General features: G+C 40.3%; 2 protein-coding genes and 1 long non-coding RNA gene across 6 annotated transcripts in view; 2 read left to right on the forward strand and 1 right to left on the reverse strand.

Annotated features, from left to right (window-relative positions):
• SNX30 (sorting nexin family member 30) overlaps positions 1-21,283 on the forward strand; it is a 582,715-nt gene that overhangs the window by 167,173 nt on the left and 394,259 nt on the right. The gene's annotated exons all lie outside the window — the stretch shown is intronic.
• Positions 1-21,283, reverse strand: part of PTBP3 (polypyrimidine tract binding protein 3) — a 106,637-nt gene that overhangs the window by 84,865 nt on the left and 489 nt on the right. For 2 of the 4 annotated variants that reach the window (XM_024112568.3, XM_008176061.4), the window contains exon 2: positions 12,904-12,937. The exons of the other annotated variants lie outside the window; for them this stretch is intronic. In XM_024112568.3, coding sequence (XP_023968336.2) covers positions 12,904-12,937 — 34 coding nt within the window. The remainder of the gene's footprint in view (positions 1-12,903; positions 12,938-21,283) is intronic. 4 annotated transcript variants of the gene reach the window in all.
• The window catches only part of LOC135972439 (uncharacterized), a 33,674-nt gene continuing 25,472 nt past the window's right edge, over positions 13,082-21,283 (forward strand). Inside the window, exon 1 of the long non-coding RNA XR_010588906.1 lies at positions 13,082-21,144. This is a non-coding gene — a long non-coding RNA (uncharacterized LOC135972439). The remainder of the gene's footprint in view (positions 21,145-21,283) is intronic.

The raw sequence follows: 21,283 nt of genomic DNA on the forward strand, positions 1-21,283 counted from the left end.
GAGCTCAATGAGAAAAACATCCCAGGGGTTACAGCTGTCTGTTGTGTCCTGCATATCATCTGTGAGGAAAAGGGGGCAAAACTGCTGCCATGGTGGAGGGAGGAAGAGCAGCTGTCTGCTATGAACAGCCAAACACAAAAGCCACTACAAGAGCCCAATGTAGAGCTAGGAGGGAGGGAGACTGAAAAAGCCCTTAATGTATAGGCGCAGCAGTGGTCTGTGCTTCCTGTCGTGTCTTTCCCCCACCGCCAACCTTCGTTCTCCGCGCTGTTCACGGCAGCGCTCTCTGTTTCAGGCTCCTCCAAGGTATTCAGGGGATCAGATGGGGCCTTCGCCAAGTATGGCATGCAGCTCTTTGTAAAAGCAGCAGGCATATGGCTCAACACCAGATTGATTTTTGGTGCCTCTGGCCTTATGGTCTGCCTGGCGAAGTTCCTTGGCTTTCACATGGCACTGCTGCTGATCCTTTTTATACCCCTTTGCGTACATCCCCAATGCAATCTGCCCATAGATGTCCAAGGTTCTACAGCTGTGCTTGCACAGCCTCTTCTCCCCACAGGCCCAGGAGATCCAATACCTAGAGTCTCCTCCAGGGAGGAGTTCATCCAGTGTGCAGAGCCAGCATGGACATTTGGGCAGCTGCACACAAGGGCTAGCTCCTAAGGATGGAACAGGCATTTCAAAAAACAGAGGGACTGAAAGGGGAGATTGGCTTCTGGTCTGTTACCCCTGGGGAGTGGGATTTAAAGCATTCTGGAGCAGCTGCTGGAGTCAATACATGTCACGCAGTGGCTACACATGTATTACATTGACCCTAGTAGGTCAACCATGGCTCCACGACATTCAGGGAGATGGTTTTACTATGTTGCTGTAACAGGGCACTTACACTAACCAGAGGCAAATTTGAGTGTGGACACATGTACAAATAGGTTGATGCAAAGTGACTTACATAGGCCTAACTTTGTAGCGTAGACCTGGCCTACATTAGAAGCTATATTCTTATTTATAACAAACGTGTGTGCACAACAAAATCAGTTTACAATATATTTATGTGTGTGTTCTCCATTTCATGTTTCTGTTAAAATGTACCAGTATGCTGCCTCCTTTTATGTTTGGGGTCCCCAAGTAGGAATATGGAATAAAACAGTCTGTTGACTCATTTGCTGGTAATTCTTTAAGAGTCCTTTCCCCCATCCAGTGACAACATAGCAGTCTGATAAAAACTGCATTGCAAAAGATGCTTTTTTAATAGTGTGAGAATATGCAATCTGTCTTATTAAATAATCCAAGGTGCTTTAACACCTTTCCAATATGTACCATCTCTACCAGTTGCTGGGTACGTCAATAGGCACTGTAAAGGAAAACCAGTTTCCAATAAGCCTTAATACCAGTTTAATTATCTGAAAGATTTAATATTTTTAAAAGTTTTTAAATAAAAGCCATTTCACAATTTAACCCATTGGGTCAGACTCAAAATATGCAGTTAAGTAAAATTATCTTAATGTATAATTTGCAGTTTTTAATATGGTGAAATGTATTATGTTAACAAAGAAAGCACATACCAAACTTCTTTAGCTTTTCTTAAAGGTGCATGGTTGAAGTTGGTCAAAGCACCCAGAGCCCCAACCACAAGTTAATAGATAGTTGATTCTATGACAAGAACGGAGAGCACTAAGGATTACTAATAGAGCCAGAGCATAAACTAGGTCAGTGACTTTCAACCAGGAGTCCAGGGCCACCTAGGGGGCCGAAAGCAGGTTTCAGGGGGTCTGCCAAGCAGGGCCAGCGTTAGACTCGCTCAGGGCAGAAAGCCAAAGCCCCATCACATGGGGCTGGAGCCCTAGGCCCCGAGCCCCGCCACACAGGGCTGAAGCCAAAGCCTGAGCAACGTAGCTTCGTGGGGGCCCCTGTGGCATGGGGCCCCAGGCAATTGCCCTGCTTGCTATCCCTTAACGCCGGCCCTGGCTTTTATATGCAGAAAACCAGTTGCTGTGGCACAGGTGGGCCGTGGAGATTTTATAGCATATTGGGGTAGGCCTCAGCAAGAAAAAGGTTGAGAAGCCCTGAACTAGGGGAAGCACATGATAGTGTTTTTGCTTTATTTTCTATGTTTGATGCAACGATCTCTGAAAGTTTTAAATTTAAGCAAATTCATTTTTAAATTCTTTACTGAAAAGGCTCTATTTTGTTCAAATTTTCCAGCTGCAATGGCATTAATAGTTCTATAGCCACCCACTTGTTTAATAATGTTAATTTTAAAATTAGTATTATAGACCACACAAGTGAGACAAGTGTTCAACAAGTTGCACAGTGACTTTTGTTCATGGATGAAATGTATTAAGTTGCAACAGGTAAAAAACATGCTGTTTAAATATAGCAATCAACATTTCTTTTACAAACCAAACCAAGGAAAGAAATTTGGAGGGGAAAAAAAATTAAAACTAGTTTGAACAGTTGATGTCATTTGCACTATAAACTTGCATTTATTTACAAGTCTGATTTTTTTACCTGGGAAAAAAATCAGTGACAAATTGATTATACTGAAAAGGTTAATAGGGACACAATTTCTAACTCAAAGAAGTTAAAGTTTTACTTTAACATCTTTGCAATGTACCAAATAATCCTGTGACAAAGTGCAGCCCTCTCCTCCTGTCATCTTGTACAAATGGCTCTAACAAGACCAGTTTGTAGACACAGACACCTAGTTAATTTGTGACCTATGTGTAGTTTGTGTTATCTCAACCACCACCCTCTTCCAGTCCTGTGTAGCAACTCCATTTACAGTGATATACAAACATCATCCCCTTTTGCCAGAGGGAAGAGATCTCTCCACACAGATCTCCCTTTATCCCAGTGGTTTTCAAACTGTGGGTTGCGACCCAGTACTGGATTGTGGAATGTAAGGCACTGGGTCGCGGCAGCTCTGGTCAGCACCGCCGACCAGGCCGTTAAATGTCCAGTCAGTGGTGCTGCCCGGCTAAGGCAGGCTAGTCCCTACTTGTTCTGACACCGCGCTGTGCCCTGGAAGCGGCCAGCAGCAGGTCCAGCTCCCAGGTGGGGGTGGGGGGGCCCACAGGGCTCTGCGTGCTGCCCCGGCCCACTGGCTCCGCACTCCCATTGTCCAGGAACCAACCAATGGGAGCTGGGGAAGGGTGTGGAAAGAGGCGGTGCCTCCAAACAAGAGCTATGCAGAGCCACTTGCGCGCTTCCGCCTAGGAGCTGGGCCTACTGTTGGCCGCAGCGCAGTCTGTGGTGCCAGGACAGGCAGGAAGCCTGCCTTAGCACCCCTGCTGCACTGCTGACCAGGAGCCACCTGAGGTAAGCCTATGCCCCAATCCCCTGCCCCAGCCCTGAGCTCCCCCCGAATCCAGAGCACCTTCCTACACCCCAAACCCCTGATCCCTGGCCCCACCCCAGAGCCTGCACCCCCAGCCCAGAGCCCTGACCCCCTCCTGCACCCCACCCTGTCCCAGCCCAGAACCCCCCCATTCCTGGCCCCACCCTGAAGCCCTCACCCCAACCCTCTACTCCAGCTCAGAGCCCCTCATCTCCAGCTCCACTGGGTCACATGCATCAATAATTTTCTTCAACTGGGTCGCCAGAAAAAAAGTTTGAAAACCACTGCTTTATCCTGTCTAGCCACTCCCACTGTCTCTCTCATTGCCCCTTATGCATTTCCTTACTCTGCACTTTTCTACTTTTTGCAGTTAATGGGTTAACTAGCTCATTAGCTCGCCCAGCTCACACTGACCTAGTAATTAGCCTCATCTTCCCTCAATCAGGTCCTTCTCCAGAAATTACCTGGACTTACAGTGAACAGAGTGCTGGTTCTCAGCACTCTCATAGATCCTTACATATACCACTATGTACTATGCTTTTGACAAAGTTTCAATACAATTTAAGATGACGTTGATACATTATAATATAGATCAAGCTCAAATATGAACCTACTCCCCACAAACTTTTATACAATTTAATAGATTCTTACAAATTACTTTTAAATAAAACTTTTGCTTCTGAAGTCACCAAATCTCAGAATTTTAACCTTTTCAGTTGAGTAAGGAAAATAGTTTCTCTAATTCTGCAATGACAGTAAGAATAATAAAGTGAACTCAATTAACTAGAAGTATTAATTGCATTTATCAGAATGCTAGGTGGCTGCATCACTGATAGAGGGCTGCATGGACTCTAGCTTCTGCCATATACATTTAGGAATGCAAAATCTCATGTCATAGTTCAATAGATGGCAAACTGATACTCCCTATTACAAGCCCTAACTTATAAACTACTATTCTGCTCTACTTCTGAGAAACATATTAAACAAATTTGATCGTGTTTAAAAAAAAAAAGACGTCGATTTCTGACCTGTGTGGAACATGCTGACCTGTGTCACTTTTCTTTTGTAATATTTGACATTCCAAATAGACTTGCTACACACACTTAAGATTTAACAACATTTCTGGAAAGGAACAGAAAATTTCTACTGTGACAGGAAAAGCCATTCAAAATCTTAGTCTATACAATGAGCTGTCCAGAATTCTACTGCTAATTAGATACAAACCAGCCATTAAAAACAATTCACGCTCATCCATGGCAGAGCGTGTTGTCCAATACAAGTTGGATCATCTCCATCAGCTCGTACAGAATCTCAAATTTCACTTACAGAAACAGTCAAGTCTCAAGCCCTCATGGTTGCAAAAACCTTTAAAAAGTGTGTACCGGGTATAACTGATGCTGCATCTGCCAGGCAGTGGGAACTGCTGATTGTTTTCTACGTTAATAAGAGAACAGCTTCTGCTATTGCACTGCTTGGACTGTAGACTTCCCAGCTGAACAGCAGAGCACATGGATGAGCCTTTCCCTGCACTCCTAGATTCCCCAGGGTCCTAGTTCCTTCATACTTCCCCTCTCCTAGGCCAGGGCTGTTCTAGCTTCACCTTTCTGCAAGCTGAGATTAATAAATCTAAGGGACTCCCCCATTCTGTTGCCTTGCAGCATTTATCTCACAACTGACCCTAGTTTCTAATTCCCTATATCTGGAGGCAGACTTAAGACTCAGGCTAGGTCTACACTACCACTTCTACTGATCTAACTTATATAGGGTATGAATAAACCACCCCCAAGCGACATAAGTGACACCGACCTAAGGGCCAGTGTGGACAGCACTATGTCGGCAGGAGAGCTTCTCCTGTCAGCATGACTACCGCCAACCGTTGGGGGTGGATTAAGTAAGTCAATGGGAGAGTTCTCTCCTGTCAGCTTAGAGTGGCTACACTAAAGAGCTTACAGCAGTGCAGCTGTAAGCTCTCTAGTGTAGCTATAGCCTTAGTTCCTTATTTCCCCATCCAGGGAAAGATCAAAGAGCCCAAAAGCTCTAATGTACTTCTCCATAAACATGCAGGGAATAAGGCAGAACCCTCAGCAGAGTGTGAGCATTCAAGAAGCTAGGTCAGGCACCTGGCAACAGGGGAACAGATGATGAGTGACTGTGGTTTTGAAGTGCTTCTGCTGAGATGTACTGGATTTGGTGGAAAAGGGAAGTTAACTGATGTCTCAGACATGAAAGGTGAGTAAGTGGAGGGGGTATCTGTGTCAACAAATGGGGCTTGTCAGAGTGTCACTGACTTGATCAGAGTGAAGAGGATAAGAAATAGACACATAGTGCGTGTGCGTGTCCAGATGAATGTTTGCACACTTAATATGTGCATGATTTTATAGAGTAGGGATTGTCATTCTCATATGCAAGTAAAGGTGAATTAGATTTCTCCCCACGCTGATAAGCTCTCTTGACAGTTTTGCCAGACTGATGGAAGTATTATACAATTTTAAAGAGAAAAAAAACTAGATATTTCCTATATTTTATTATGGTGAATCAAAAACTCACTGGAACCAAAGACAGCCAAATAAATGCAAAAACCATGGAAACCTACATTTCAGCAGTTATTTCCTCTCTCTCCACAAACTAAATAGCTTTTCTGGATATTCTGCAAGTTTCCCATTGTTTGCCAGTCTCCAATGCTGGCTTTTTTCCTAGTAAATTCACATAAATTCATTACCCTGCTGTATATGATACAAGGAATATCTACATATTAAACAAAACAACAAAAAAGGTGTCATCTGTAAAAAAAAAGTCATGTTTTCCTCTCTTCTTCCCCCATGACCTTCTGCAACATACTCCAAGGTTAGCATACTGGGAAAAAACAAAAGCAGAAAGGCCTGGATTTTGCAGTTGTTTCTTTAATGTAGTAAGGAAATTAAATAGTTTCTCTAAGACTGATCCGACCAAAACTGGAACAAAAATTGAAAGAAATTTTATTTGAGAAAACAGCCCCACATTCTTTTCAGTAAAAGTCTCCCACTAACTACTACAGAGGCAAAAATAAAATGGAGGGAGTACTAAAGTTATCTTCTGTATCTAGTTCTTTGGAGATGTCAATGAGGCTTCCTACTTTGGGGAGATTAACTCCAATAACGTGGGCCTGTAAAGAGCTAGTTGAAAATTGATAGACTATTCTCCCAAATTGGACGTATATCTAGTTGCCAAGTCTGAGCATTTATGCAGCATTATTCTCTAGACTGACTCCAAGTAACAACCTTGCATACCTCTGAGATAGACACATTCCTCAAACATTGTTTTTGGCCTGGTGGAACATGTTTCAAGACTATGAGATAAGAGAGACACCCACAAGGTCATAAAATGTTTGTATATAAGGTTGTATCCACTGACAAGATGAGCAGAATGTATCTGAACTTATTTTTTTATAAACTACAGTCTAGAAACAGTAATTAGGAGTCCTCAATCCACACAACCTAGCTTCCCATGGTAGGAAATGTGGCTTAGGAGAAAAGTAGCCATCAGGGCCTGGATCTTTAATTCTTTATATTCAAAATGATTACCAACAATACATTTTTAAGAGAGGCATCATTTCAGCCTTTAAGAGAATGATCATTGTAACTCCAGCTTCTTAAATACTAAGTCCACAATCCTACAGTGATTCATGAATAGATTGGTAAAACATTACATAGTTCATTTAATAATCTTGACAAGTTATTCAAACTACTTCTACCTGACAACAGGAAGCCAATATCAAACAATACAAAAATAGAAAATATTCTGAGCAGCTAATCTGAACAAAGCAAGAGAAATCTGCATAGCTAGAAAAAAATGGAACTTGAACAAAGTCTGTGTCATAACTTACTGGTTGGCAGATGGTGAGATGCCACCAACAGAAAAAAGTCAAAGGCAGAGAAGCAGACCTTTTCTTATTTCACTACCATGATAGCCATTATATTTATTGGACAGTGGCTGTTTGGCCTCATGAACCTGCAGGTGTAATGTTGAGTAATACTCTTTCCTATATGTTGAAGGAGTTGTGTTTGTAAGTAGACCTGAGCTCTAGTGGTGAGGCTCAGTGGTTTGCTTATCCAGCAGCCTTTTTCAGGCTGCATGCCTTCATTAGGTCTTGGAATATCATTCACAGATTGTAATTACAAATAAATGAAGGTCCATAACTCCCTGCAGTTAAAGTGAACTAAACTTTCTTTTTCCACACATCCTCCTTCCAGGCAAAATACTAGATAGGATTCCTATTATGTGACTACAAAGCACTTTTGAAACTAAATTATTTTTACACTGGTTAAATCATTGAACATAAATCCTGAATGTATTTTTTAGCTTCCAAATGAATCAAACCAAAAACACCAGTTTTGAATTATATACTTGGGGGGGGGGGGGGGGGGAGGAAAGAGCGATAACATGCAGCATCAAAAAGGGTAACAGCTGAAATTTACAATGGCTTGAAGCAAAGTTTGCCTCACTGAAGTAGCACAGGTGGAAGTGAGGGCAGAACTGGACAAGCCAGGCAGCACTGCTGAAAAGGATCTGGTTATAGTGGATCACAATTGACGATAAGTCAACCATGTGATGCAACTGTAAAAAAGGCTAATATTCTGGGTTCTATTAACAGGATTACCATATGTAAAATATGGGATGTAATTGTCCCACTCTACTCAGCAGTGGTGAGGCTTCAACTGGAATGATGAGTCCAGTTTTGGCCACCACACGTTAAGATGTGGATAAATTGAAGAGATTCCAGAGGAGAGCAACAAGAATGATAAAAGGTTTAGAAAGCCTGACCTATGAGGAAAGATTAAAAAATTGGGCACGTTTAGTATTGAGAAAAGACGACTGCGTTGGGATGCAAGTCTTCAATATGTTAAGGGCTGTTATAAAGAGGATGGAGATCAACTGTTCTCCATGTTCACTGAAGGTAGATTGTACACTCACACTCACACTCACACTCACACTCACACTCACACTCACACTCACACTCACACTCACACTCACACTCACACTCACACTCCACTATAGGTGACATCAGCAGTTCATTCACAGATGGAGGGACTTTGGATCATCTGAGGAGAAATGGCAAAACGGACTTGCCAAAACTGGCATCATCAAGAGCGGACTGAGTGATGGTATAATGAGTAGAGAAGGTACACACAGGTGACTCTGTTGCTTCCTTGCATATATCCACTCTTGGGACATTGCTCAGGAAAGCTGAAGTGGTGCACTAAGTTCTGGTAGAGTGAGTGGTTTTTCTTGATGGAGAAGACACTTCAGAAAGCTCATGGCAGAATTTGACAGAGTCAGAAGCCCAGTGAGATTTGCTGAGATGACATTGGTTGACCCTTAGCTCTTTCAGCATAAGCCACAAGGTCTGGGGAAAGATCTAAAGGGTCTTGTATGGTCCAAGTAAAACACCAGGGCTCTACGAACATCCAAGATATGGAGGTGCTTCCTTAGCCTTACACAAATGGGGCTTTGGGGAAAATATCAGAAAGTTAATGGTTTGGTTTAGAACAGTGTTTCGCAAACTTGGGACGCCACTTGTGCAGGGAAAGCCCCTGGCGGGCAGGGCCGGTTTGTTTACCTGCCGCATGCGCAAGTCCGGCCGATCGCAGCTCCCACTGGCCGCAGTTCGCCGCTCCAGGCCAGTTGGAGCTGTGGGGAAGACGGCCAGCACATCCCTCGGCCCACGCCGCTTCCCGCAGCCCCCATTGACCTGGAGCAGCAAACCGCAGCCAGTGGGAGCTGCAATTGGCTGGACCTGCGGACCTGGCAGGTACACAAACGGCATCCCAAATTTGGGAAACACTGGTTTAGAAGGAAGGCTGACACTACCTTAGGCATAAACTTAGGATGTTGCCAAGGGCAGTGCTTCTCAACCAGAGGTACGCATACCCAGAGGTTTTCCAAGTGGTACATCAACTCATCTAGATATTTGCTTAGTTTTACAACAGGCTACATAAGAAGCACTAGTGAAGACAGTACAAATTAAAATGCCACACAATGACTTATTAATACTGCTCTATATACTATTCACTGAATTGTTTTTATTTTATAATTATATGGTAAAAATGGGAAAGTAAGCAGTTTTTCAGTAATAGTGTGCTGTTACACTATTGTATTTTTAGGTCTGAATTTGTAGGCAAGCAGTTTAAGTGAGGAGAAACTTGGGAGTATGCAAGACAAATCAGACTCCTGAAAGGGACACAGTAGTCTGGAAAGGTTGAGAGCCACTGGCCTAGGGAACACCTTGTCCTTATGAAAGGCCACAGAAGGAGGGTTGGCTAGGAGAGCCTGAAGTTCTGAAACCCTCCTTGCATAAGTAATTGCCACCAAAAACGCCATCTTGTAGCTGGCCAAGAAGTTAACAATTATATTTAGATAATAGAACCTGATAATTGCCAATTCATCTTAAGTGTGGCAGTGGAATAAGCCTTACACCCATACAGATAAAGTCTCTTTAATTACATAGTCTTAGATTGGGATTGGCAAAATCATTTGTTAGTGGTTGCAACCACCAAGGAATCAGAAGCTGGGAGAGCGAAGAAATAACCGAAGTCTTGTTGAGGGACTTGGTATCTTCTGTCTACCCTAGCCAGAGGAGGTAGAGAGGCCAAAGTCTGCCAGTGCCTTCACAGGGTCTAGTAAAGCTTCGCTGATAGGAAGGGCAAACCATTCCTGGAACAGGTATCTGTAAGGCATCCAGGAAAGCATGCAGGTTCTCTTGCATAATCTCCACCTGGACACCTAAAAAAGATAACCACCATCTTCATTAGGATCTGAAAAAAACTCTGGAGTCCTCTGAGAGGCAGCCTACTCTAGAGTTACCACTTTGTCTAGCAAAGTGGAAGAGACGTGAAGAGGAACGTCAGTGCCATGTACATTGTTGGTGCTGGAAGAGTCGGGATAGCTGCAGAGCACGTGAAAAGTGCCAGCCTCGGGTGAATTCCAACATAATCCGTGAGTGTATCAGCAGAGCTGGCAGTGCTGGTATGACTAAAGAGTGTATCGATAGAGCCACAATGGTCACAGAGTGTTAATGGCACCAGTTGTGTTGATGGGGCAAGCAGAGGAATCTACTGCACCAGGGAAAGTCAGGGAAGGAAAACAAAGGAGACTCCTTCTAATAAAGAAACAGACTGAGGAAAGGAAGAAGGATCCAGCACAATCTTTGATCTTTGAAAATCATTGTGCCTAACCCTAAAAAGACTTTCATGCCAAAATGTCAAGTCTTGCATACACAAACATGACTTTAAATGTTTAGAGTCTGTGAGGCAGTCTTAATTTTAATCACAAATCTGCCTACCTATGAATTAGGGCTGTCAAGAGATTAAAAAAAAGTATCACGATTAATCACGCTGTTAAACAATAGAATACCATTTATTTAAATATTTGTGACTGTTTTCTACATTTTCCAATATATTGATTTCAATTACAACACAGGATACAAAGTGTACAATACTCACTATATATTTTTATTACAAATATTTGCACTGTAAAAAACCACAAGAAATAGTATTTTTCATTTCACCTAATTCATGATAGAGATTGCACTACAGTACTTGTAAGTTGAACTTGCAAATGTAGAATTATGTACAAAAAAACTGCATTAAAATATAAAATAATGTAAAACGTTCACTCAATCCTACTTCAGTTCAAACAAAGAAATTTGGTTACAATTTACAGGAGATAATTCTGCCCGCTCTTGTTTACAATGTCACCTGAAAGTGCCAACAGGAGCTCGCAATGCACTGTTGTAGCTGGCGTTGCAAGATATTTTCTTGCCAGATGCGCTGAAGATTCAAATGTCCCTTCATGCTTCAACCACCATTCCAGGGGACATGCATCCATGCTGATGATGGGTTTTGCTCGATAACAATCCAAAGCAGAATGGACCAACACCTGCTCATATTCATCATCTAAGTCAGTTGCCACCAGTAAAAGGTTGATTTTCCTTTTTGGTGGTTCGGGTTCTGTAGTTTCCGCATCTGAGTGTTGCTCTTTTAAGACTTCTGAAAGCATGCTCCACACCTTGTCCCTCTCAGATTTTGGAAGGCACTTCAGATTCTTAAACCTTGGGACAAGTGCTGTAGCTATTTTTAGAAATCTCACATTGGTACCTTCTTTGCGTTTTGTCAAATCTGCTGTGAAAAAGTGTTCTTAAAATGAACATGTGCTGGGTCATCATCCGAGATTGCTATAACATGAAATATATGGCAGAACACAGGTAAAACAGACATGCAATTCTCCCCAAAGAGTTTAGTCTAATTTAATTAATGCTTTTTTAAAAAAAAAAAAAAAACGATCATCATCAGCATGGAAGAATGTCCTCTGGAATGGTTCGCCGAAGCACGAAGGGCCATACAATGTTTAGCATATCTGGCATGTAAATACCTTGCAACGCCGACTACAAAAGTGCCATGTGAACACCTGTTCTTACTTTCAGGTGACATTGTAAATAAGAAGAAGGCAGCAGTATCTCCCATAAATGTAAACAAACTTGCTTGTCTTAGCAATTAGCTGAACAAGAAGTAAGACTGAGTTGACTTGTAGGCTCTAAGGTTTTACACTGTTTTGCTTTTGAGTGCAGTTATGCAACAAAAATCTACATTTGTAAGTTACACTTTCATGATAAAGAGACTGCACTACAGTACATGTATGAGGTGAACTGAAAAATACTATTTTTTACCTTTTTACAGTGCAAATATTGGTAAACGAAAATATTATAAAGTGAGCACCATATACTTTGTATTCTGTGTTGTAGTAGAAATATATTTGAAAATGTAGAGAAATATCTGAAAATATTTAATAAATTTCAATTGGTATGTATTTTTTAACAGTGTGATTAATCTCGATTAATTTTTTTGAGTTAATCACATGAGTTAACGGCAATTAATCAACAGCCCTAATATGAATCTGGATAAATGTATAACAAGCCAACTACGATAAATATTTACCAGCAAGTCTATCAGATGTATAGTGCCTAGCACAAAGACTGAGACCTCTAGGTACTACCACAATAAAAATAAGTAATTTTTAAATACAATTGTAAGATTCCAGTTTCTTACTGCAACATGCACAAAATCTGAATGTAAAGTGGGCTTGAGAACTAGATCCTCAGATAGAAAACATATGTAATGGGCCTTAAACAGAAGCAAAACAATTGACACCAAATGTCCCTGTCCCAGTTATATTTTGTTACATTGGCATTTCTATGTCCCTGGTCCCGAGTGCAGAGTACAAGCTATTATTGCTCTTCATAAACAATAACTATTTGTAACACTAAATTCAATTTCCAGTAAATAACCTTTTTAAAGTTTGGTCAGAAAAAAAAACTCATATGGACTTGTAAAGGACAGGAGACTGACTGCTGAACACACAGTTTTTAAAAAAAATATTGAAGGCTGAAATAAAGGTACAGGACCATTGCTAAGACATAAATAGCACAACAATACATGATTGATATGAACATCAATATGGTATCAACAAGAAATAAAAGTGCTATAAATAAAGAGGTAACAAGTGCATATGAAAGGACAGAAAAAGATTCCTACCTTTAAACCGACTGCTATAAGATCTGTAACAACACTGTATGAAAAAAAATGAAGAGAGAAAATGGAAAAAGTTAGAGAGCAAGTTATTGCAAAGGCAGTGATAAATAAGGTTAAAGAAAGAAAGAAAAACATTGTTATAAATTATAAAGGAAAGAATGTGATGAGTTGTGGATTTTTTTTTGTTTTATTTTGTTTTTTTGCAAAGGAAACTGGATAATCTAGTAATGCACAGTATGAAATAAAGCAAAGTTTTAGCTGGTGGGAGCAACAAGTGATAGCAATTCCACTCAGTCACTGTAAAAAGGGCATATACAATTATATACTTTTCCATTTTGACATAATTCTCACACACACACAGAAAAGTAAAAGGAACACTGGACAGTAACATTTATTTCTCCCCTGCCCCTGGAACTACAGGTATATACCAAGTCTATTTTTGTAGCCCAAATTTCCACAGTTCTTCAAAACTGAGCTTGTGTGTATGGATTTTACAGAAATTAGAAAGTTACATTTTAAAAAATCATTTCCTCCCACACATCCAGGAAAATGTCATGAAAGTATGTCAAACTATCAAAAGCATCTCAATTAAATCTGTCCTTTCATACCCTTAACTGCTTCACCAATGCTAGGTTAGGGGTATCAAACTCATTCTGTAGAAAGAATTCAACTTTTTAACTATGGTTTCAGCATTGCCAACCCCAAGTGGCCAAAAATGTTAAATCAGGCCCGCAAAATCATGAAGATTATAAAAAAATGGGGAGGGGGTATTTGCCTTCTGATTTCGAGTCTTTAGGGTTTACATTTATAAGTTTTTCTCTGCAACCACGAGGGCCAGGAATGAACTTTTATAAACGAAAGCTGAGATTCTCACCTAACCACGACTCCAGGACCTGAGGCTTTTAAGAAGATACCAAATATTGCAAGAGTGGCAATAAAATCATGAGAGTTCATAACACTTTGGACTGGGGTATAAATTTAGGAGTATATGCTACTTTCAGTCCCACCGATGTCAATGAAAAATTTGCATAAAGAAGGATGGTAGAATATGAGACCTTTATATATTAGATAAAAGTTCAGTCACTATTTCTTCATGTTATCTAGCTTCACTCGGTGGGGAAAATATGCTTACATTTATAACACCTCAACTCTTGCCCTGTCTTCCCTTTCTATTCTCCTTTCTCCATTTTTCAACCACTTCCCTGACTTTCCCTCTATTCCTTCCCCTTCATTTCCTTCCATGCAGCAACTTCCAATTCCCATTCCCAGTGGGAAACACTTCCATACTCTACCCCATTCTATCCATTTAAATGAACAGCAATAAAATACGTATGGATATGTCTACAGTACAGCAGCTCAGCAACACCACTGCAGCTTTCCTACTGTAACACTGTAGTTTAGATGCTTCCTCCATTGACGGAAGGGATTCTTCCCATCAATGTAGGTAACCCACCTCTCTGAGAGGCTGTAACTAGGTCAATAGAATAATATTTCCATTGACCTAGCCATGCCTAATCTACTGTACATCACACAGGGCGGTAAATTTTTTACACCCTGAGCTATGTAAGTAGGTCAAGCTAAGTTTTAGGTGTAGATCAGGCCTTAATATTGGTATTAGTACCATCTCTAAGCTCTAGAGTTCTCAACACCCCAATGAAATGAATAAAGGGCAAAGGAGTCACCACCTCTCCAATTCACTGTTTCAAGCTAACTGGAGTCTCAAGAAGACAATAGTGAATCAATACACTGTTTATATTTGAGAAGTTTTCCTCACAACCATAAAGCCTATTTTATTTAAATGAATGCTTCCAGTCTGCAGATTTTGCAGTCCAGCTTTTTTTCAAAATGTATTTTCCCTTTTTTTTTTTTTTTTTTTTTTTTTAAATATGCTCACCCCACTCCTCCCCAAAAGGCACTAATGTTCTAAAAGGCTGCGTAGAAAGTTTAAGTTTTGGTAACTGTATGGAGATAAAGACTATCTAGTATTTTAATAAGGTAGTTTTAACCTAAACAGAGTTATTAAAATAATGTTTTAATATATATAATAAGCTAATATTAAAAAGTCAATTTTCTAAAAGAAAAAAGGGATCTAGTGCATATGTATGCACATGGAACTTTGGATCAAACTAAAAACTTTCTAACCTTTTTATCCATGTGGGTATTAAATACATCATGCCCATTTCTGTATTTGTTTAAGATGCATATTGAAACATACCAATTTCTGCAGAAACCCTTGCCATAAGTGTATATTGTGTGTATGACATAGCATTATAAAGTGGTCTTGCTACTAGTTCTACATTTAAAAAATTCTGTAGAAAATAGAAATTTGTAAAGAGGCAGTTGCAAAAAAAAGTTTGAATGCTTTACTTTGCAACCTTAACATACCCAAGAAACCAAAACTTTCCTTCTTAGTGACTATACATTGAGAACAGTCTAATCACATAATTATCATCTAGTCCTTCCACAGGTCCCCAACCTCACTTGGTAAACATGTCCCGCACTGTGCAGTGAATGAAGTAGGCAACTGACCAAGGGAAGGATTCTACAGATCCATGCCAGATTCTCATCTAAATGCTGTCTGCAATTATAAGACTAAAATTGGAGTAAAGCTAATGACTTGAAACTATTTAAATCTTAATTTTTACACTGATATAAGAATTGGACCATTAGCACACCGGCTGATGTGTCATATGGAGATCCACAGTACCCTAGCACATTCAACCTGCAGCTGAGAGGATATAATATCACTTGCCTGTGGGATATTCTAATGTGGGTCTCAATCTCTCTTGTTGAAGCTGTTCCAGTTTGTATAAATTATTATTAAATTGTGCCAGAGAAAGAGACTGACTCTTTAGTTCCATGGGTAGGGCAGACACCTGTGGTGACAAATACATATATCCAAATATCAAGGAGAAGAGTGAATTGAACCAGGTTCTCCCACATCCTGGGTGTTAAGATATTCAAACGAGGGTTTATAAGGAAACTCTGCCCCAGATCCTTATGAGAAGCAGAAGATCAGTTCTGTATAGCTCTCTCCTACAGCCTAAGGGGAAGAGCTGTATTTCATGTTCCTCACAAGACCATCCTGCAACTGACCACCAACGATATGCACATTTACCATCTAAAGACAATGAAGGGGTTACCAATCAATGATCCCTTAGAAAGAATCCTGCTTTGGGAATAGACCAGAAAATCCAACAACTTTGCCGCTCCTATCTGAATGTTATACTAGTTTTGGATCATCACTCTTGTGACTATGTATACTGCACATATAAAAAGTTAGTAATGCTTTGGTTAAATTGTGGGGTCTTAGTAGTATTATTGATGATACCATAGACTTGGGCAATTGTATGAACACTTTTTTTTTTAAACACACTAAAGCTGTGTTCTTTTGATCCAGTTGTCCTCCCTAACCAGTCTAAATTCCATTGTGCATGCATCATGGCTTTGAATGAATAAGCATAGCAGAAAGTTGACGTGACATGAAGTGCTATGACTAAGAAAACTCATCTCAGAGCAGTCAGATAGATCAACGGTTACACCATTGACTTATGGATGAGTGTTCAGTCCACCAGCTTTTGGGATGGAAGTTTGGGGAAAACTGGATTAACAGTAGTAACCAAGGAAATGGTTCTTTTTCCCTTCATCCTGATGTCCTGGCTACTATACCACTTGTGTTGAAAATGATTTTATTTGCATGCTCATTAAAACGCACACTCATTTTCGCATGTTCAGGATTTTAAAAACAAAACAAAAATTTTCAGGTGTTGTGAAAAATTACGCTTGTGGAACACAAGAGCACCCAAAACAGAATAATGAACATTTAAACAACGTTTTATTAGTTCTCAATGACCCATGCTCTAAAAACATTTAGCTGTGATGTATGTCAGAGGGGACCTTTCATAGCGTGGGAAAGAGTATTGAGGGACACTTCTGCATCTATAACCACACCTTTTGAGATTGAAAGAGACCATTATGAACATTATGTTGTACAGAATCAATTTCCTGAGCTATATTTTTCAAATACTCAAGAGTTAAACTATTAGCTTCTTTCCTTCTCAATACAAGCTGAAGGCTCTATAAGACTGCTCACCTGCAATTAACAAGCTATCCCTGCAAAGTTTTAAATTCCAGCACACTCAATCAATCATGCACCAACAACTGTGTTCAAATGCCTGATCTCTTATGAATTTACTGAGAAAAAATTATTAATGTTTCACTTCAGTCACAGACAAAACGAAATCAAGGATACAGATATTGTGCAATTGTTGAATCATCCAGCGTACACTGTAAGAGAATTACAAGTACTGTGCTCTAGGTATATTTTCGTTACACAATTAAATCCAACTCTATCATATCCTGATGTAATTATGACATAGATTTACTTTAAAAAGGAGAATCTGGTTAAAAAATAAACACACGAAAGACCACTACATTATTTTATATGGTTATCTTCATTTGCGATCACTGGAGGTGCCTGAGCTACAGCTCAAACTGTGTAAGAGATCAAGGGAGACTGTTGGCAGAGCAATGTGTTAGGGTCCATCCCATGCAGGTTCATAACAGCCAGAGTTTGTTAACCTTTAGGGAATGTTGCGTGGCCCATCAGGAGCTGGAAGATGGCTGAGGAAATACTGGTGGTGGTTTATTAATTTTTTGTTGTATGCATGTTGTTGCTGGTGTGTTGTTAGTAAGCAACAAAGTTTATGTATTCAAAATATTTAGCAGTTTGTCAAGAACATCCTGAGCTTGGGATAAGTGCTCTTTTTACGTAGTAGGACTTGTTTACACACTTTTTTCACTGTTTAAGTATACTGGTTTAGAAATGCACTTAAATTGGTGCAAAAACTGTTTAAATAAAGCTGAAATGCATTATAAATCTAAACAAAAGTTGTGGCCTATGAAGCAGGGCCGGCTCTACGTTTTCTGCCACCCCAAGCAAAAAAACAAGAACAAAAACAAAAACAACCTCAGACAGCGCAACTGCTGAAGCAAGTAGCAAAAAAAAAAAAAAAAACCACAACCCGGAATGCCGCCCCTGGAATTCTGCCGCCCCAAGCACATGCTTGGTTTGCTGATGTCTAGAGCTGGCCCTGATGTGAGCAAGAGATTACTGCACCTTTAAGGCTAGAACATTCTGTCTGGCAGAGTTCAATAGCCTTTTCAGCTGGAAGCAGTTGCAGCTAGAGACTGAACCCAGTAACAAACTGGCTGGATGTATCTTGTAAATGAATACCTAATAACTGTGCTTACTCAGTTCCTTTTTATTGTTCCAGTATTTCTTGTTCCAGTATTGTTCCAATGTTTTCAAATAAGCTCAATTACTTCAATTGTTACTTTAGTTGCAACAATTGTTGCAACTAAAGTAATTGAGCTTATTTTCCTATTATGTTTGGTAGAGAAAAAAAAAATCAATCATGGATGAAGTGATTTATATTTTTCTTTTAATCTCACCACTGGATCTAAAGTAATTAAAATGCAATTTCCCCTTCACTACATTCCGCTGGGACAATGAAAGAGGGAATCTGTTACTCCTTCTGGCTGTCACACATCAGAACAATGTTGCAAAGATCAAGTTCCAAACTTCATAGAGGAACACATGAATCCTCTCTGATTTAGTATAACCTTGCATTCAGTAAGCATTGGTTTTAGGTGTAAATTAACCTTAGTATGCCATAAAAATGAAGTTCCTCCTGTATGTATAGCTTGCGTAACTACTTCAATATATAAAATGCAACTTCTTTCTCAACAAACAGTGCTATAAAATATTTTAATCATTTTGAAGATTTATATATTAAGATTTTTCTGTTAAGTTCTCAAGAATTTAAGAATAAAACCAGGCTAGCATTGGATTTAGTTTAAATTTTTAAGTTTTTATTATCCCTTTCTTGAATGCTTAAGTTTTCAAAAGTAACTACCAATTTTGGGGTTTCAACCTGAGAAGCTCACAAGGTGCCCACTAAATATAAAACTTCCTTTAAGTCTCAAATGGGCACCCAAAAAGTGGAAACAAAGTCATCTAAGTTTTGACGATCTAAACAGATATTAACAACCCCAAGATCCCTTATTACCAAAGACAAATGAGGTTGTTAAAAGCAGGAACTGATGTGCAAAAAAAGGAATTCACCTTTAACTAGCCCAGCTGTACTTAGCTACTGAAACTATGTTGCGTGTCACACACTATTCTAAAGGCTGTAATAAAAGACTCATCTACAAAACAAAATCTTTCCACTTTATTAGAGGCTTCAAATACAGTTACATAAATACAATTAAAAATTATTCAAATCTATACAATTTGTATACTGTTCACTATTTATACACAGAAAAGGATGCTGTTCAACTTGAAATCTAGTCACTTAAAAATTGAATTAAAAGTATTTTCAGATATTATACATCTACTACTTAGTACTACTTCCATTCCCCCCCTCCCCTTCCTGATGCAGCCTTAAAATCTACATAGGGAAAAAACTAACTATACAAAGTTCCATTTAACAATATGTTGTCAAAACCCACACGTTTCTGCAAAACATGTAGCTTTAGATGAATCAGCATTTTCCAAAAGAACATTATGTTGGAAGACTGCCAACTCTATTATTAACATTTATGTAGCACTAGATGACTATAACCAATTTGGGCTTCCTTGTGTTAGGTGCTGTACAAATATAGAATTTCCATAATTTGTTTCAGTATTCTTAGGTCTTACCTGTAAGTACTCGAAGTTAAAAAAAAAAAAAACAGATGTGATTTTAAATTGACACTGGCTTTGAAGTAACACCATGTACTTAAAGTCAGACTTCCACAGCATTTTTCTTCCTACTGTTGTTACAACATACATATATAATTATGGAAATTCAATATAATCATGTAATTATACAAAATCTCTCTCCAGTTTGTAATCATATTTTCACAAGTAATTTTAATTTTATTTTTGAAACCAACTAGGTTTTGAATTAATAGCCTCCCTTCAGAATTTGTTGTAATCGTGTACAGATTAATAGTCCAATTCTGTGAACATATACGCATGTGCTTAATTAGACATGTGAGTAGTCCAACTGAAATCAAAAGGACTACTCACTGTAGAAAGTACACCGTACGTGTTTGCAGGAGCAAGGCCTTAAAGTTATTTTATAAAACGGTATTTAAAGTATATAACTAAGATTCATAAGGGTAGAGAGCAATTTGTAATAATATGGTGAACCAGTTATGCTTCATTCAAACATGGAACTCTGTTTCAACAGCAATACTCCTATTGTGCTCCAGTAACATAGTGATTGTAGTTCAACATTCCAGGATCCAGAAATTCATGCTTCATACAAAAAAATTGCTAACATGAAGGATGGACTGAAATTGTAGCTTTGAATTACAGTCTTCAAAAATCTTATTAAATTGTCACTTTACAATTCAGAATTGTGAATTCAAAATAGCACGTGTCTGTTTAATTATGTTTACTCTGCAGTGGCAAGAAGGTACTTAGAGGCCGATCTCTGTGATATATCTATCACGAGTCCAAGTTAATTGTTGGGAACATTTAAAACATTCGTATGATCTACCATGAAATCTTATTCGACAGGAGGAAAACAACATTATATAAAGTCACTCCGCTCATCACTGCAAATCAGGAGTAACTAAGTCCAAGTCAATGGAACTACACCAGCATAAAATCAAAACGATAGCTTTGACAGGTTTAGGCATCCCCAACGGTTGTTTACATCAACATAAGGTGCAGTCTCCTCCAACGGAGAAAACTCAAAATCACAAACATTGCCCTGAAAAATCAGACTCTACTCAAGCCTTTAACCTAAGGCCAGGCAGGGACGCTGCCTGATCCATACTCCATGAAACAATCATGTGCTCCGACAATAACCCGCAGCCTGGGAGGCTCCACTCATTGGTGTTACCATCCGCACACGCAGCCCCTCCCTGCCAGCACCCAGTTTAGCCTGTCCGGAGCGGCTGGCTTCGCTAGCACGGCGCACGCTTCCTTCCTGTTCGCCTGGTTTCTCGCCCCTCTGCTGACCGAGGGGACCCGCAGCCCCACCGAGCTTCCCGTGCGCGGCACTTCCCCTTGCCAACCACAGCAGCAGCAGCTCCCGCTGCAAACCGAAACTCCCCCCCCCCCCCCCGCCCCGGGGCAGGAGGGGCCGCGGCGGCCGGGTGACACGGCCCCGCACCAGCGTTAGCTAAGCGGGAGGCACCGGGGCAAGCGGCGGCTCTTGCAGGGGCCTCGCGGCTCGGCCACCCGAGGTCAGTAAAGAGAAAAGTTGGACCCCCCCCCCACCCCCGCCCGAGGGCCTGGTTCCCCCGGTAGCCCCCGCCACCCGCCCCGCCTCAGACACCGGGCGGGGCCCCACCAGCCCGGGGCAGGCGAGTCACGCCAGACACA

Source organism: Chrysemys picta, chromosome 6 (assembly GCF_011386835.1).
Source record: "Chrysemys picta bellii isolate R12L10 chromosome 6, ASM1138683v2, whole genome shotgun sequence".
Taxonomy (NCBI): Eukaryota; Metazoa; Chordata; order Testudines; family Emydidae; genus Chrysemys; species Chrysemys picta.